The following is a 15,233-nucleotide window of genomic DNA, read 5'->3' as shown; positions in this document are numbered from 1 at the left end:
AGGATACCAAACGTGGTTAAAACCTTTTTCAGTGACCAATTCAAACATTTTTGTGTTGAAATGACTTGGAGAGAATCACTTGCAGACCAACACGTACATATAAACACATGATTCAGCCATCAAAACCAAATCCATTTGAGTCGTCAATACAAATCGACCGCAAAAGGACATACTATACTACAAACAAACTAAAATGCTCATGGAGAAAAACTATGAAATGAGGTTACACTTGAGTTTCAAAATCGGCTCCTAGGCAACGACAATTTGACTGAAACTCCCGTCATTTAAATGTAGAAGCGAAAAAGAGCGTTTTGCAAGAAAACTTATGACAGTTAAAATATAGATTCCCATTTACACCAACGTAAAGCTGGTGCTTGCTTATTCTACTTCCATTAAAGGATTTCCCCTAGTGGACCAAGCAATACAATAGCAAAAGAGTTAGAGCCTCAAACTTTGTTAATTGTCCTTGTTCTTATCATTCTCTCCTCTCAATATTAATTAGTGCAAAATCTCTCTTTTTCATTTTCATTATCCGAACTAAAAAGAATAAAAATAGGAGGCTTTTTTTGCTCTTTATTTTCAACTTCTCGCAAACTTCATGATTCTAAATTTGTGACCAATAAATTAAACGAAAACAACGACAAAAATATGACATGGCATCGTGGATAGAGAGAGAGGTACACGTGGCAAGACACCCCATCCCCACCTCATCATGCGCGTGGATGGATGGGGTTTAGAAAAGGAGGAGGAAGAAGAGGAAGAACTGGTCCAAGAAAGAGAGAAAAAATAAGGAAAAAAAAGGAGAGGGGGTTTAGGGAATATGCAATTACCCGGACATTATTGCCCTTTTACTGGCTCGCCCGGTTATGTGGTCAGAAAACCGTAAGCTTATATAACAAGGGGTTTAAGGCCACTGTTTGTTCTGCATGGTTTTTGTATATACCAATTTATTACAATTTTACAATCAAATCAGACCTCTTTCGGGACTTGGGTTTTTCCTTTTTCCTTTTCACTGAGAGATTTGGAGACAGAAACTTCCAATTCTCATTTCCAATTCTCGCAGATCTCTTACACATTTCCCAGAATTTCTGTATTTTTTTCCTTTCCCTGAAAATTTGTAGATATGGTGTTAGATTTAACCCAGAAGAAGATCTTTGTCCAAGAGGTGAGTAAATCTAGTTTCTGTGCTGGATTTTGGTTTTCTTTGATGGGTTTTTTGTTGGATGCAATTTGGGGTGAGTTTTTGGGAATTCTGCGTTGTTTTGGTCAATAACTGATGGGTTTTGCTTCGGTTTATCGTGTTTGTTTGGAATTTTGGGCAATTTGGTGTCTTCAATTGCTGCATGCAATTCGGAATTCCAATTGAGATCGGGATCTGATTGTAGAATTTGGGTCGTGTTTGGTTGTGCTGAATTGGGTTTGATTGAGAATTTGTGATCGTGATCAGAATCATGGGTTTTGTTTTGCATGGAGTCCATTTCTGTTGATCTGAGGTTTATGGGATTTTAGTTTTTTGTTTTGAATTCATCGCTGCGTAAAACAGATTACAAAATTAAGATCGGAATTGGCGTTGAATTTGTTATTGCTTTTGATGAATTTAATTGGATTTGCAATTCTTCAACTTCATGTTATGTATTTAATTTATCAAATGGGAATTGGTTTTTTGGGTTTATGAATTTGAATGCAGTTTACATTTCTAAGTTCTTTGCTATGTTAAACAATCAGTTCAGATGTGATTGGAGTCTTAACTTCCAATTTGCTTCCTGTTCATGACTGATATTGTATCTGTTCAATTACCTGGTATTTTCTTGCGAAAAGACCTTTGGTTAGGGTTTTAAGATTTGGTTTATGATTCTCTACGTACCGTTATGTTTTCATTTCAAGCGTGGTTCAAGTCTTTCGAGTAGTTTTATATTCCAAATCTTACTGTGTTGGTTTTTGGTATTGTTCCTCAATCAATCTGAGGTATCTGTTTGATTTCTAAGAAATATGGGAAAGAATAGGCAATTGTATCTAGATGGGCGGTTTGGTAGTTTGGAGACTTGGAGAGCTAATCATGAGTTTTACGTTATTGATCACTGAGGCAGTCTATTCTTGCTATATTTTCTTATTTTAGTTAGGATATGCAGCTTTAAAGAAGGAACATTATATCGCTACAGTCTCATTGCTGGATTTTATTTTATGTTGGTTTCGATATGGTAGCATGATGTAGGATTCTGAATTTATTGTTATCTTCCTTTTGTGATCAATAAGATTTTGTTTCGACATTTTCGCCAAGCTAAGCCTGACACGTGTTCTTCTTTCTATGAAATGAATATCCGATGACAGTGAACTGGATGCGGGGGTGATGCTTTTTTGTGTTTGATGAGTTCAAATTGCCATGTATGCATGAGATATGGGGTTGAAGAAGAGGCTAGATTTTGGATTTAATGGCTTCCAGGTCCCTAATATACCTAGAGCTCCCAGATCAGCTAGGGTAAGTATTCGCCAAAATTCTAGGGTTGCTTTTCTGTGTTTTTCTTTCCTTTTTGGTTTTGGATGATAAACCCTGCATTGAATTCACCAATTTCTGTTACTGGTTTCAGAGGGGCCCACATAGGAAGTCCGTCGAGGATGGCCAAATCAGTGCATTTGAATTATTGGCTTCTTTAGCTGGCAAGTTGTTGCAGGAGAGTGAAAGTTCTGCCTCCAGTAATGCTTCTGAAGGAAATTTGCAGCCTGCCTTTGGCATAGATGTTAAGCAGGAAAGACAAGATGAGCATAAACCTCTGAAAGAAGAGTGCCTTGATCAGGGAAGCTCTGAAGAAAGTGTTTCTTTAGGGCTGACATCCCAAAACATCAATCGGAAGGGTATTATAAAAGAATTTCCGCATGCCGACAGTGATACTGTTTTGGAACGCACTTCAGTTATTACAAGTTCTGACAGCTCTGCAAAAGCTGGGCGTCATGCTAAGTCTGTAATTTGCAGTAGCAGGCCCACATTTCAGAAATATTCTGGTAAGGTAGAGGGAGACTCCCCGGGTATTGTGGAGTCCTGTTATGGTAATGTAGCAACTGGAATTGAAGTACAGGGAGATAGTAAGCCGTTAGAAACTGGACCTTTGAAGATAGCTAACCCATGCAGTTCAAAGGATCCAACCGAACTGCATGCAAACTATCCTGCAATGCTCAATGGAGACAGCAATGTCAAATTGTCATTGTTCAGGGATCCTATTCCTAATGCTTCTTTTTCCAGGCATAGGAATGATATTGAATTAGGTAGTAGAGATGATGACGAAAACTTTTCTAGGTGCATTAAACCTAGCAATAGGGTGAAGGTCTTTAGGCCTCCACCACGTGTTGGAGGCCAAAAAATAAGGAAGTTACTGACATCCAAGTACTGGAAAGCGACTCCAAAGTTGAGGGAATTTGAACACTATAGATATGGTAAGTTTTTAATTAGTGCTTCGGTTAGCCTCATAAATATATATATATATATATGCGAATTCATTTAATGTTGAGCTTATGTTTTCGGTTTTCTAGATGGGGGAGTAAAACCTATTTATCACAAAAGGAAAACCTTTTACAACCGTGAAAGATCTCAACGTGACACTCTTTATAAGAGGAGGAAACTAGTTGACCGGAGTTCGGTAGTGACTTCTGATGGAGGGTTTAGTGGTGAAAGTGTTTCTAATTCACCTGATAACGGAGATAAAACTGGTCCAGCTGGTATGTTACATTGGCACAACTACGTAGATATTTTGTTGTTACTGTTCCTTGATGTGTTCTGGGGATTAAGGCTTGTGGTTTCGTTTTGCTTAATAGTTGTTCTTCTGTGCAGCAAACGGAATATCAGCTGCAGTTATTGGTCATCAAGCATCTTTTCGCTCTGAGGAATCTCATGGTGATTAAAGTTTAGAAGATTTGGTGTCAAACACACTTCTTATTTGATTGTATTTAACCAGTATCACGGGGCGTTATCTTTCCTTGTGCAGTGAAATTGAGAATCAAATCCTTTAGGGTGCCAGAGCTAGTCATTGAGGTCCCAGAAACTGAAACTGTCGGTTCATTGAAGGTATTAACTCAACTGCTTTAGTTTTCGTACGTGCACTGGACACGAAATAGTTTATTGTCCATCCTGTTTACAATAAGAATGTTTCTCAAATGGCATGGAATATCCTTGTTATTCGCTAGTAGTGGGTCTTATTTTAGCAAGTAGTTGTTGACTATTCGTCACTTGTGGGCCTAAATATTTTACATTTGTGTTACAAAATTTTACAGAGGACAGTCATGGATGCAGTGAATGCCATACTTAGGGATGGATTAGGTGTTGGAGTACTTGTTCAAGGGAAAAAGATAACAGATGACTACAGAACTCTAATGCAGATGGGAATATCTTCCAAAGACAGTTTGGATTCTCTGGATTTTATGTTGGAGCCTAGTCCCATGCAAGCCCTTCCATCTTTGTGTTTTGGCGACCCTCCTTCACTATCATGCGAGACAGTACTTGTGACCAGGTAATTGACGTGTTGTGAGAAGACCCTTGTCTTAAGTTGAATTTTTTTGATGGGCCATTTGGGTCGACTTTGTTTTCTTTCACAATTGTTGATCTGAGATAGTGTTCTTTTGCTGGAATTTATGACTTTCCTTTCTATATTTATTTAAGTCTTCAGCCCGCTTATACTAATATATTTAAGGCTGTTTAGACAACTAATGGATGAATTTTCCCTCCGGTATGTGTTATTTGTTTTAGTATCATATATTCTTAATTAATAAAGTTTTGTAGGCAATAGTGTGTTAATTCTGCATAATGGTGGTTTTATGATTCCTGTGGAAAAAGTATTGAGCTTTAATCTCAATGGATAGGACAAGTTTTGAATTACGGGTCTGCTCTAATGACTTGAGTTACAGCTTATCACATATGTTCTCATTATAGCTGATATTGCATTGCTGTTTCAGGTCCCCAGGCACACCTGTTTTGGACTCTACGATGTCCGATGTGTTATCTGTCCTTCCTCCTATAACCAATTCAGGCTGTGTTGCTGAAACTAAGCATGAACCAGTTTCATCCCATATTGACATATTGACTGACAAAACAATGCTGGAATCCCAGGCGCTAGTTGCTATTCCAGAAATGAGCATGGAGCCACTAGCCGTAGTTCCTGTGAGCCAGAAAACTAAGCGATCTGAGCTTGCACAGCGGCGAACCAGGAGACCATTCTCTGTCTCAGAAGTTGAAGCATTGGTGACCGCAGTTGAGGAACTTGGCACTGGAAGGTGTGATGTTCTTTACCATGTAACAGAATCAGTGTGAGACGTGTGATTCCATTTTGAAGGATATATAGTGGTTTAACAATGTTCTGAATTTGCAGGTGGCGCGATGTTAAATTGCGTGCATTTGAGAATGCAGATCATCGAACTTACGTGGACTTGAAGGTAAATTTTGTTTGTATGGTTGTCTATATCACTCAATCGTTTATTTGTTACTAGATTGATAAAGCAATTTTACATTGCAGCTGAGTGCTTCTCTGGAAAGCACAAGTTACTTGATTTATGTTGTATTTGATGTACTCTGGTGGTTTTATGCAGGATAAATGGAAAACCTTAGTCCACACGGCGAAAATCTCTCCTCAGCAAAGAAGGGGAGAGCCAGTCCCGCAGGAGCTTTTGGACCGAGTGTTGGCTGCCCATTCTTACTGGTGCCAACACCAAGCTAAGCAACACGGCAAGCACCCAGCCTTGCCGGCATTCTGAGATCACAGACCCACCTGACCGATTGGCATGGAGCTGAAAGGTATCCGATTGTATGATGTAGAAAAAAACAGGAAACGTTGACAGAAACAGGGAAAGAAGAAGACAAATGTACAAATGACCCGAAATTTGTGTAAAATCCTCACCCCCCACAGGTAAATTCAATTGCCGACGTCTCTGTCTGAGGGAGGCCGGCAAATGTAAATGGTTCGCCGGAATAAAGATCAGCCTAACAGAAACTCACAGTTTTAATTCAATTGAAATTTTATTTTATCATGTAATGTAGAGAAATGTGAATGTTCATCAACAGGAATAAACATTTAATTATCTTTAATTTGTTGCTTCTGCGTTAGTTCCGTTTGGATGTGCTGTTACTTGCATTGCAAGTCAATCAAAGTCTTTGTTTTCAATTCAAAGATGGATTGCAAATGCGATGATTGAGTTGCGTGCAATTTACACCTTTTCTGTTGGACTAATTATTTTTTATTTATTTATAATTGGCCAACTAACTTGGGTGGTGGCTCTGACATGCTAGCACGTTTAGCACGTGCGAAATCACATGTATGGATGAAGAAAAAAGAAGTTTATACAGTTGAGTTGTTAGTGTGTACTACTCAACTTCTTGCCTCCTTACCTACGTATTTTGTATTGGTCAACAAAATCGTAAGGAAGTAAGTTGGGTTTAAAACACCTCAAAAAGGTACGGGCTCAGGTCACCTGGTTGTTTAGCGGGGTATGGGGGCGAATAATGCCCGTTCTAAGTACATACTGAACGCCACATGACTAATTGGTTTGATGATACTTAGTTTTCACTGTGATTGAAGGTCTTGTCTTAATTTCAATTTACTTGGATGGCAGAATGAAATATATTTGTAATGATTTAGATTCTAAATTGTAACCGAACAATGCACCATGTTGTGGGAGTGTTAACCAACCGTACATGTTACTGTCGGAAGCTCACAATTATGTGCAAAACGCGGCCCAAAATAGAAGTTGAATGATTGAAACAATGTTGCTCTATTTACCTATATGTGTGAAAGGGCTTCTGAGAATTTGATCTCCTCACTCTTCTCATGGCCTTTTTGTCTTTGGGCCTTGGGTCAAAACCCAAAGGATAAAACAAAAAGAAAACATGAAGAAGAAAAAGAATAACTTAAAAAGAGAGATTAAAATTGAGTTGAGTCTGGTGTGATTCGTGTGAGTGCGTAACTACAAAAGACATTAAAGTAATTGATTGTGACAGATAGGAGTAAAGGGCTAATAGAGATATTCACATGCATGTAAGTGATTGTTACTTGGGTCTGATAGATTTATGAGACTCACATGCATCAACAGTTGACAGTTACTCACTCTCATGAATGCTAACTCATATGCATCAAAATGTATTTATACATATATTGTAGGTTTTATTTTTCTGGGATTTTGATGCATGAAAAATTCTGATACTCAGTTATATTAGTGTGTGAGAAAACCTGAGATACATACAAATTTGAAGCACATCGGAGCCTTTGAGTTCCGGTGCTGTGGAGTAAACTTGTAATCTCAGTGGTCACGGATCAATCTTTTGAGTGGATTTTGTGGTTCTAGTAATGAGCTATGGGAATTCAGGGAAGAAACTCTTGCAGCCTTGATGAATTGGAATCTGGATACTGGATTGAGAAATAGTAGTAGGTTTCTTGATCAAAACTGTGCACCTCCCGTCCATCTTCGAGTAATTTGGGCCCGGATTTGAGCACGAACTCAGATGGGGATTCACCGGAGGACTCTGATTTTAGTAATGTAGTTCTCAAGTACATTAGACAAATTCTTATTGAAGAAGATAAAGAAGAAAGACCGAAATGTATCATGAGCCTGCAACACTACAAAATGCAGACGCAATCGTTTTATGAGCTTCTTATTCTTCTTCCCCTTCTGATATGACTACTTATGTTGATCAGAACCATGAATGCGGAGATGAAATTCATCCTTCATGTTCCAGTCATTACACTACTACCTCTCGCAATAACAGTAGCATTAGGGATAGTCAGTTGTGCAATTTAAAAGAGACCTGAGGAAGCGAGTAGGTTTCTTCCGAATGGTAATAGTCTGATAGTCGATTTGGAAAGTAACGCGTTCTTATTTAAAGAAGGGAAGGCAGAGAAGAAGAATGAATACTCTTCCAAATGGTAATAGTCTGATAGTCGATTTGGAAAGTAACGCGTTCTTATTTAAAGAGGGGAAGGCAGAGGCTATACGTATGGGAGCTGAGGCAGAGAAGAACGAATACTCTTCTAATCGTTTGAGGAAAAGGAAGAACCCTCATCACGAGGATGCGATTTTAGAAGGTGGGAGGAGTAACAAGCAATTAGCAGTATACACCAAATCAACTGTGAGTTTGGAAATGGTTGACACGGTTTTCCTAAACTGCGGACAAGGAGAATCTCCTCTTTGTGAAACATTGCAGGGCGAGACAATCAAGAATGTACAACATGGTCAGTCGAAGTGGGGGCAAATGGTAGAAAAGGCTGCGGAAAGAGGCAGGGAAAAAGGATGTGGCGTGGATTTGAGAATTTTTTTGACGCTTTGTGCACGAGCGGTCGCAGCTATTGATAAGAGGACTGGCAACGAGTTACTTAAGCAGATCAGACAACATTCTTCTCCTATGGCTATGGGAGACGCAATGCAGAGACTAGCTCCCTATTTTGCTCATGGTCTAGAGGCACGCATGGCTGGATCCGGTACTCAGATATGCAAAAGACCTTTTGTCCAAGCCAGCATCAGATTGCTCGTGGTTTTCAATGGCCTTGCCTCATTCAAGTCCTTTTGTCCAAGCCTGAGGCATTGCCTCACTCAACTTCTCTCGTTCTAGGCCTGGTGGACCTCCATCAAACCTTCGGGTTACTGGGATTTACGGTATTTTCTACTACCAGGTTTTCGACCTACGGGAAGGCGCCTACTAAGTTCCCCTTGAGTAAAACGCAATACGATCGTCTAACTTGTTTACGAATTAGAAAAATTTAAACTGAGGATTGCAGGGCTTTACCCCGAAGGGAGCCCTTCCAGAAATTCTCAAAGGCCAAGGCTGAACCCAGGCCAATGAGGGGGTTTGGAAATAGTTTTCAACCAGCAATAGACGCGCCTCGGTTAGAACCTCATAAGCTGCGTCATTGCCCCAAGCGCAAAGATGCTTTTGGAGTTTAGCTTCTGGTCCTTTTTATAATCCCTCCACCAGCTTCTCCTTTGTCAATTGGGCGATGTGGGACAACAGAAACAACTCTTATCTCACAATTGTATTGTATTCTTCGCTTTCCCATTCAACGGCCACCGGCTTTATCCAACAAAATTGCGTTTTTATTATGGGCAATGATCTTTTGAACTTATATGAGTTGCAATTTGGTTTTTCAATTACCCACCAAAGAATTTAGGGCTACTTTGATTTACACATTTTAGGTTGGGAAACGAGTTTCAATATGAGTACTAATTTTCTCACATTGCACCATTAGAAAAATATCATATTGATATATTTCTTTTGGTTATTTGTTAATTTGACTGTTCGTCAAAATAATGATATGATAGGCATTCGATTTATTTGCGGGCTAACGAGGAAAACCAAACTAGCACATATGAACAAAAACTCGTCATCGTAGAGCTTCAGCTTCTATTCAAATTAGTAACATGGAAGGAAAACCAATCGTACAATTTAGTCTAAATGGTGGAAGTGAAGTTTCTACGTCAGTCTTATATTTACTACATCATCAATTTAATTAAGAACCAATAATTACCTAAGTAAAATTGTTCATCTCACTATGATGTCTTCGATTACCAAAACATAATCACGTATAAGACTATGTCTATATGATTTTGTATAAACATGTTGGAAAAAAATATCACTCAAAATTTTGATTTGGTTTTTAAAATTGAAAAATGAACATCTCCGGATCCCTTTCTCCTGTTATTATTATTTGAAAAAAAAAATAATGATAAAACTTTCCACGGCCTTGGTTGGGGTTTAGGGTTTTATTGTGAAGAAGAAACCAGAGAAAGAAACAGAGAAGGAGGAGGTAAGATGAGTGGGGCTGGAAAACCAGATTTATTCTACAGAGAAGCTCAACGCCTGGGTTATGTGGCTCGCTCAGCCTTCAAGGTATTCATTGATTTACCATTTTACCCAAAATCCATGTCTCTAATTACCACTAACCCACCCGCATCGTTGAAACAGCTCCTTCAGATGCAGAAGCAGTACAAGCTCATAACCCCTGGCTCCTCTGTTCTCGACCTCGGCTGTGCTCCCGGCGCTTGGCTTCAGGTCCTTTTTGGTCATTTCAAAATCCAAACTTTATACTCAAATCTCAACTGTCTCCTCGTAGCATTCATGGGTTTCTGTTGAAATTTGCAGGTGGCTTGCCAGAGTTTGGGTCCCCTAAAAAATGGCGGCCTTGTTGTCGGGATTGATCTCAAGGTCTCATTTTTCGCTATCCTTTCGAGTTAAATTCCCGTGCTTTTATCTGTTTATTTGATAATTTATAGAGTAATTGGGTTGTGAAATGCGGAATTTGCAGAACAGAAGGTGAAGGTTCCTGCTGATCATTGTGATTCAAGGGTTCAAACTGTTTGCGCCGACGTGATGAAGCTACCGAGAGCTCAAGTCAGGGAACTCTCTCCACAGGTACTGTTCTCTGGGCTTCTTTAGCTTTAATTAACAATGGTTTCAAAATGCTTATGCTAATTTACGTCTTTCGATTCTTAAAATATTGGTTAATTATGCTGTTGTTTCGATTTATGATCATGTTGTCCTTCAACCCTGTTTCAGGATGTTTGAAGGTGTGAAACAAATGATATATTGGTTCCTTGCGAACTTCCGGCATTGTAACATTTTTCCATGAATTTCCAACTTAGAAGCCAACCTTACGTTTTACGAAGGAAAAAGTTTCTAGGATCCTCTTGCAGATGTATGAATACGAAAAGGATTTATTGTTTTGCCATTATGTTTGTGCAGCTGAAAGCGTGTTCTGTGGTGCTGTTGGATATGTGTCCCCTCGTTTCTGGAATCTCAAGTAAAGATGCAGCTTTATCGCTCGAGTTAGGAATGCAAGCACTGAATTTGGCTGTTGGTGGAGCAGCCTTCTCATTCAAACAACGAAATTCAAACGGAGGAAAGTAGTGTTGGGCCAACTACGAGTTCAGATGATAACGGTGTATTGCAAAGGGGAGGCAATCTTGTGATAAAGCTTTTAGAGAGTGAAGATGTGCAAGGTTCTTTTCTTGATTCCTTCCCTTTCCCCCTTTTTCGGTAGTATAAGAGCGGTAATTGCTTCATTGAATCTCTGTTTGGATATATTTCTTTACCATCTTCTGGCTGCTTGTTTTGCAGAAATCAATCAGATTTGCAAACCGCTGTTCAGAAAGGCGTCATTGTTGAGGCCTAAAGCTACAAGATCATCATCGAGAGAGATTTATTTGATCTGTCAAGGTCTGCAGTCACAGGCAAAGACATAAAATGAAGATTGCACCCCAAACTTAGAAGTAGAATCCAACATTTGTGAACCTTGTAGGCGTCTTGCAAGACGAGTAAACTGATCAAATGGCGGCCGTGATTTACTGTGTTCTGAATTGAACCATACTAGATTCCGTTAAACAATCTTTTACTGATGAAATGCGTCTTTCGAGAGATTACAACCAAAAGTTACTGATATTATTTGGTTCTCACTTCTATTTTCATGAACCAAGTTGTGATTGCATACACATTTCTCATGTTCTTGGTCTTAAAAGAAGGATGAGAACAAGAAAAACATCAAGGAACTGACGAAACTTACGAAGACAGAGAGCTCCGGGAATGAACACCGAAAATGTATATATTTGAATTTCTTAATCGTTAGGGTTTGCATAGTACACCAGATAACACTTTACAAACTTCAAAACTTCCTGTAGATTAACAAGAACCAAAGAAAAAGAAGTAAATTTGTGCCCTTCACTACTGATAAATTACAGTATTCTTCTGACCGGAAAGGATAAGAGTATCTCCATTTACAAGATATGGCTTCATGTGTATGTGCAAGAGAGAATCATCGAATCTGAGTTCTTCCTAGTGACCAAAGACCCGTATCCTTCACTGACGTCTGAAATACCAAACAAAAAGAAAAAGGATCAGAGAAGCAGTGATGACGTATTTTGGAGGGAAGATAAGGCAGCTTAAAATTTTGATCAGTGTAAGGATTGGATCATGATATCCATGCTTACATGTGTCTTCACAGATGGAAAGACGTTCCAGAATCTTAGAGTCTCATCCCCGGCACCAGTGACTATTGTCTGCGGTAAAAGAGATTTCATTTGAGCTTGTTAGAACTGAGATCTCGGCGTTAGCAACAAGAAATTGTGCATACACGTATAGGGGGGGGGGGGGGGTGGAAATGGTGCAATACCTGACCATCCGGTGACATTGCAAGGTACAAAACTCGCATGCTATGGCCGGTTAGATTGGCAACCTATAAGTACATTCCACTAGGAGTTAGATAGAAAGATTATAGCTAGAAAAATGCACTTTTTTCTGAATTTTCTTATGCTTCGAGTTGAAGTAAAGGTTTACAAAGTTTAAATCACTTGAAATGCTAACCTTTCCCATGGATGGATACTTCCACACCATAATTTGATTCTGGGAATAACCATGAGTGCTGACTATCTCATTGACATTCTTACTCCATGCAAGATTGCAGACCTACAAAGTCGACTTGTGTGAGTTGAGGGTATTCTCCTTTATTCCCATACGCATAAACAGAAACAGAAGTCTACCTGGCTTCCTGTGTCGATGCTGTTCAATTGGTGGCCGTTTGTAGTGTTCCAGAACCGAATACATCTGTCAGCAGTTCCGCCTCCAGATGCAAGAAGGCCACTCTGGTGGGGTGACCAAGCAATGGCCTTGACTGCAGCTGTGTGCTCTGTCAGTCTCAAAGCCGGTTGCTGAGACTGCTGGTTCCAGACCAAGAGCTGCTCACCACAAGCCACTAAGTAAGCCATTGACTAAAGCATAAGAGAGCAAGAGAAGAGAACACGAACGAGGAAAAGAATAAACACAAGTTTGTAATGGCTACCTGATTATCATTGCCACCGGATGCAAGTTCCCTGTCATCATTGGACCATTTCAGCCCACATACCTGAAGAATTGAAATTTGAAGAAAAGTTAACTTTGTTTGCATATTCCCAAGAGCCTCATTTAAGTACATAATCTTTTGAAGTCTTCATACCTCAGACTTGTGGCCAACAAGCTTGCTGATATAGTTGTCTGGGACTCGAAGGTCGTGTTGAAGTATATTCCGATCTCGGCTCCCTGAAGCTAATATGCGCGAGTTCCACGCCAAGACTCCAGTCCTTGTTTGATGCCCGCCCATTGTTCGGACCCTCTTGCACTGCGTCCCATCCCAAACCTAGAACAAAACATCACAATTAATGGCCATCTATGTATCAAGTGTATAAAATCGGAGGACAACCAATTCAAACAAATAACTACCTGAACTCGACCAAGACTTGTGCCAATCGACAAGTATGAACCCTCCCGTGTCCATTGGACAGAGCACACGCCGTCATTAGGCCCCAAGTCACACAGTTTTGTCACCTGAGGAAACACAATACATCACAAACCCACTATAAAATGAAGAACAGTGGCAGCAGAGAGATTTTTCAAATTGGATTTCTACACCACGGAATGGGAAAGTTGTAAATCTGTCATTAAACTAACCTTGCTGTTTGATGCACTCCAGAGATAAACACTGGTGCCCAGTCCAACTGCAAGGACATTTTGGGAGGACCAGTCCACAAGGTTCAAGTAAAAGTCATCTTGTAGTGATGGAGCGTCCAAAACCTGCAACCAATTAGAGCCTTTGATATCAGTCATCGCATTTTCCCCAATAAACCCCTTCTTAAGGGGGGATCCTGCTCCACTGTTCGTGGAGCGGGGTTATAACAACACATCGATAGATATACGACAAAATAGCAAGACATTATTGACACCATATAAACATCACAAAGACACAAGTGACATCCATATCGACATCTATATCAAATAACAACACAATATCGACATAATATCAATAGTTTGATGACATATATCGGGTATCCCGTGAAGTTACTGCAAATTAGCATAGGAAATGCAGCTTTTCAAATCGACCATTCCCTTTAATCCAATCCATCAGATCAACTTGTTATTGCACTACAATTAAACTAATTAAGCTGAATTGAGCTGAATTAAGCTAAATTAATATATTTTATCACCTTTTCCTTGGGAAGATTTGATCTTTCACACTCTCCCAAAATTACCATTAAAATTAAAGATCAAAAGAGGAAGGAACATGGGATAATTAATTACCTTATGGGGTGTCTTGGGAACCTTGCGAGGAGCCTTGGGAGGCGTCGTCTCGCTGGAAAACCCACTGTCATTTCTCAGAAGGGACGGCGAGTAAGGCGAGTTCGGGCCCGAGTTCTCCGTCTTGAACCGCAACATGTTCTTGCTGGGACTCATGGGCGACGCTGCACCACCACCTCCGCCACCTGCAGGAGAAAAAGACCCGAAATCAGACCCGAAAAGCTCCGATTTCAACAACCTGGCATACGCCTCGTTGCCTCCTTCTTTCACCGGCGAGGCCTTCTCGTTGAGCCCGAACGTGTGAAGCCGCGACGAGGATCTGCAGGGGATGAATCTGTCGCTGCAAGTCGAGGACTTCGACGGCGAGGACAGGTTCGAAATCGCCCGACAAGAACCCGGCGACGCTGAGAGGCTCGAAACCGCACGAAAGGAACCCGAAACGGAATCGAGGCGGAGCAATGTCTCGGACATCCCGGAGGGGAGGTTGAGCCCCGATTTCCTGGTTTGAGGTGACTCCATTGCTGGGTTCTGTTGGATGCGGTTCTTGGTTGCTTGGAGGAGGAGTTGCTGGGTTGTTGGGTCTGAAGAATGTGAAGATATCATATAGCTAATTGGTATAATTAATGGGGTTTTTGAAGAGAGAAGGAGGAGGCCAAAGGAACAGAAATGGAAGGAAAGGCCTCTCTCTCTCTTTCTCTCTCTAGAGTTTCTCTCTCTTGGTTCAGTGTGGCGGAAGACTTGTAACGGTCGAATTACGGTGGGTTTATAGGAGCGGTGCTGGGTTTTTCTCTTCCTTTTTTAATTTTTTTTTTCTGTGAATAAATTGTAATATGTGCAGTGTGCATGTACAGAATCCTGCAACGGTCATTTTTGCATTGATCGAGCTCGTCTAAAGCTGGCCGTTGCTTTGAAGTTAATTGTTTATTGCTTGGCCTTTAAACCTACTGTGTTTCTAGTACGTACTATACACCGGAATTTTTCGTTGTTGGATTCTTATTTATTAGATTAATAACTGTACATCCAAGTATTTATTACTCAACGTTCGTGCTATCCACTAAAGTATAGTAAAATTCTTTATTTTGTGAAGGGATCGAAAAAAATTTAGACTACGGGTGATACTAAACCATGTGTTATATGTGATTAGCATTAGATTAATATCCCAAGAAACAAA

At 40.1% G+C, this 15,233-nt stretch overlaps 2 protein-coding genes, 1 non-coding gene and 1 pseudogene across 4 annotated transcripts; 2 read left to right on the top strand and 2 right to left on the bottom strand.

Moving 5' to 3' along the window:
* Positions 1–765: 765 nt before the first annotated feature.
* LOC137720205 (telomere repeat-binding protein 3) lies at positions 766–6,064 on the top strand. Its single transcript, XM_068459243.2, has 10 exons — positions 766–1,165; positions 2,329–2,476; positions 2,586–3,426; positions 3,523–3,708; positions 3,821–3,883; positions 3,975–4,054; positions 4,261–4,496; positions 4,939–5,256; positions 5,352–5,415; positions 5,569–6,064. Exons 2-10 carry the CDS (start codon positions 2,396–2,398, stop codon positions 5,731–5,733), a joined length of 2,034 nt encoding a protein of 677 aa, XP_068315344.1. The 5' UTR covers positions 766–1,165; positions 2,329–2,395; the 3' UTR covers positions 5,734–6,064.
* A 2,680-nt stretch (positions 6,065–8,744) lies between these two features.
* On the bottom strand, positions 8,745–8,895 carry LOC137721584 (U4 spliceosomal RNA). Its single transcript, XR_011066659.1, has one exon. It is a non-coding gene; the product is annotated as a U4 spliceosomal RNA (small nuclear RNA).
* A 787-nt stretch (positions 8,896–9,682) lies between these two features.
* On the top strand, positions 9,683–11,404 carry LOC137719425 (uncharacterized; annotated as a pseudogene). Its single transcript, XR_015962959.1, has 6 exons — positions 9,683–9,853; positions 9,929–10,015; positions 10,106–10,168; positions 10,274–10,375; positions 10,706–10,962; positions 11,081–11,404. The product of XR_015962959.1 is annotated as an uncharacterized LOC137719425 (transcript).
* Positions 11,405–11,543: 139 nt separating this feature from the next.
* On the bottom strand, positions 11,544–14,966 carry LOC137720772 (B-type cell cycle switch protein ccs52B). Its single transcript, XM_068459887.2, has 10 exons — positions 14,066–14,966; positions 13,439–13,561; positions 13,211–13,315; positions 12,948–13,127; positions 12,795–12,857; positions 12,496–12,690; positions 12,320–12,421; positions 12,129–12,191; positions 11,947–12,015; positions 11,544–11,825 (listed from the first exon to the last, which is right to left on the bottom strand). Exons 1-10 carry the CDS (start codon positions 14,663–14,665, stop codon positions 11,772–11,774), a joined length of 1,554 nt encoding a protein of 517 aa, XP_068315988.2. The 5' UTR covers positions 14,666–14,966; the 3' UTR covers positions 11,544–11,771.
* Between the last annotated feature and the right edge of the window lie 267 nt (positions 14,967–15,233).

Source organism: Pyrus communis, chromosome 1 (genome assembly GCF_041283825.1).
Source record: "Pyrus communis isolate YQ-2024b chromosome 1, ASM4128382v1, whole genome shotgun sequence".
NCBI classification, from domain to species: domain Eukaryota; kingdom Viridiplantae; phylum Streptophyta; class Magnoliopsida; order Rosales; family Rosaceae; genus Pyrus; species Pyrus communis.
This window is presented reverse-complemented; position numbering and strand designations above follow the sequence as displayed.

Excerpts from the sequence above, each read along its gene's own strand:
- LOC137720772 (XM_068459887.2), bottom strand. The coding sequence starts at position 14,665 with ATGATATCTTCACATTCTTCAGACCCAACAACCCAGCAACTCCTCCTC. Across the intron at positions 13,128-13,210 it reads CAAGTCTTGGTCGAGTTCAG|GTTTGGGATGGGACGCAGTG; the intron begins GTAGTTATTTGT and ends GTTTTGTTCTAG. Across the intron at positions 12,691-12,794 it reads CCGGTGGCAATGATAATCAG|CTCTTGGTCTGGAACCAGCA; the intron begins GTAGCCATTACA and ends TGTGGTGAGCAG.
- LOC137720205 (XM_068459243.2), top strand. The coding sequence starts at position 2,396 with ATGGGGTTGAAGAAGAGGCTAGATTTTGGATTTAATGGCTTCCAGGTC. Across the intron at positions 3,427-3,522 it reads ATTTGAACACTATAGATATG|ATGGGGGAGTAAAACCTATT; the intron begins GTAAGTTTTTAA and ends TCGGTTTTCTAG. Across the intron at positions 3,884-3,974 it reads TCGCTCTGAGGAATCTCATG|TGAAATTGAGAATCAAATCC; the intron begins GTGATTAAAGTT and ends TTCCTTGTGCAG.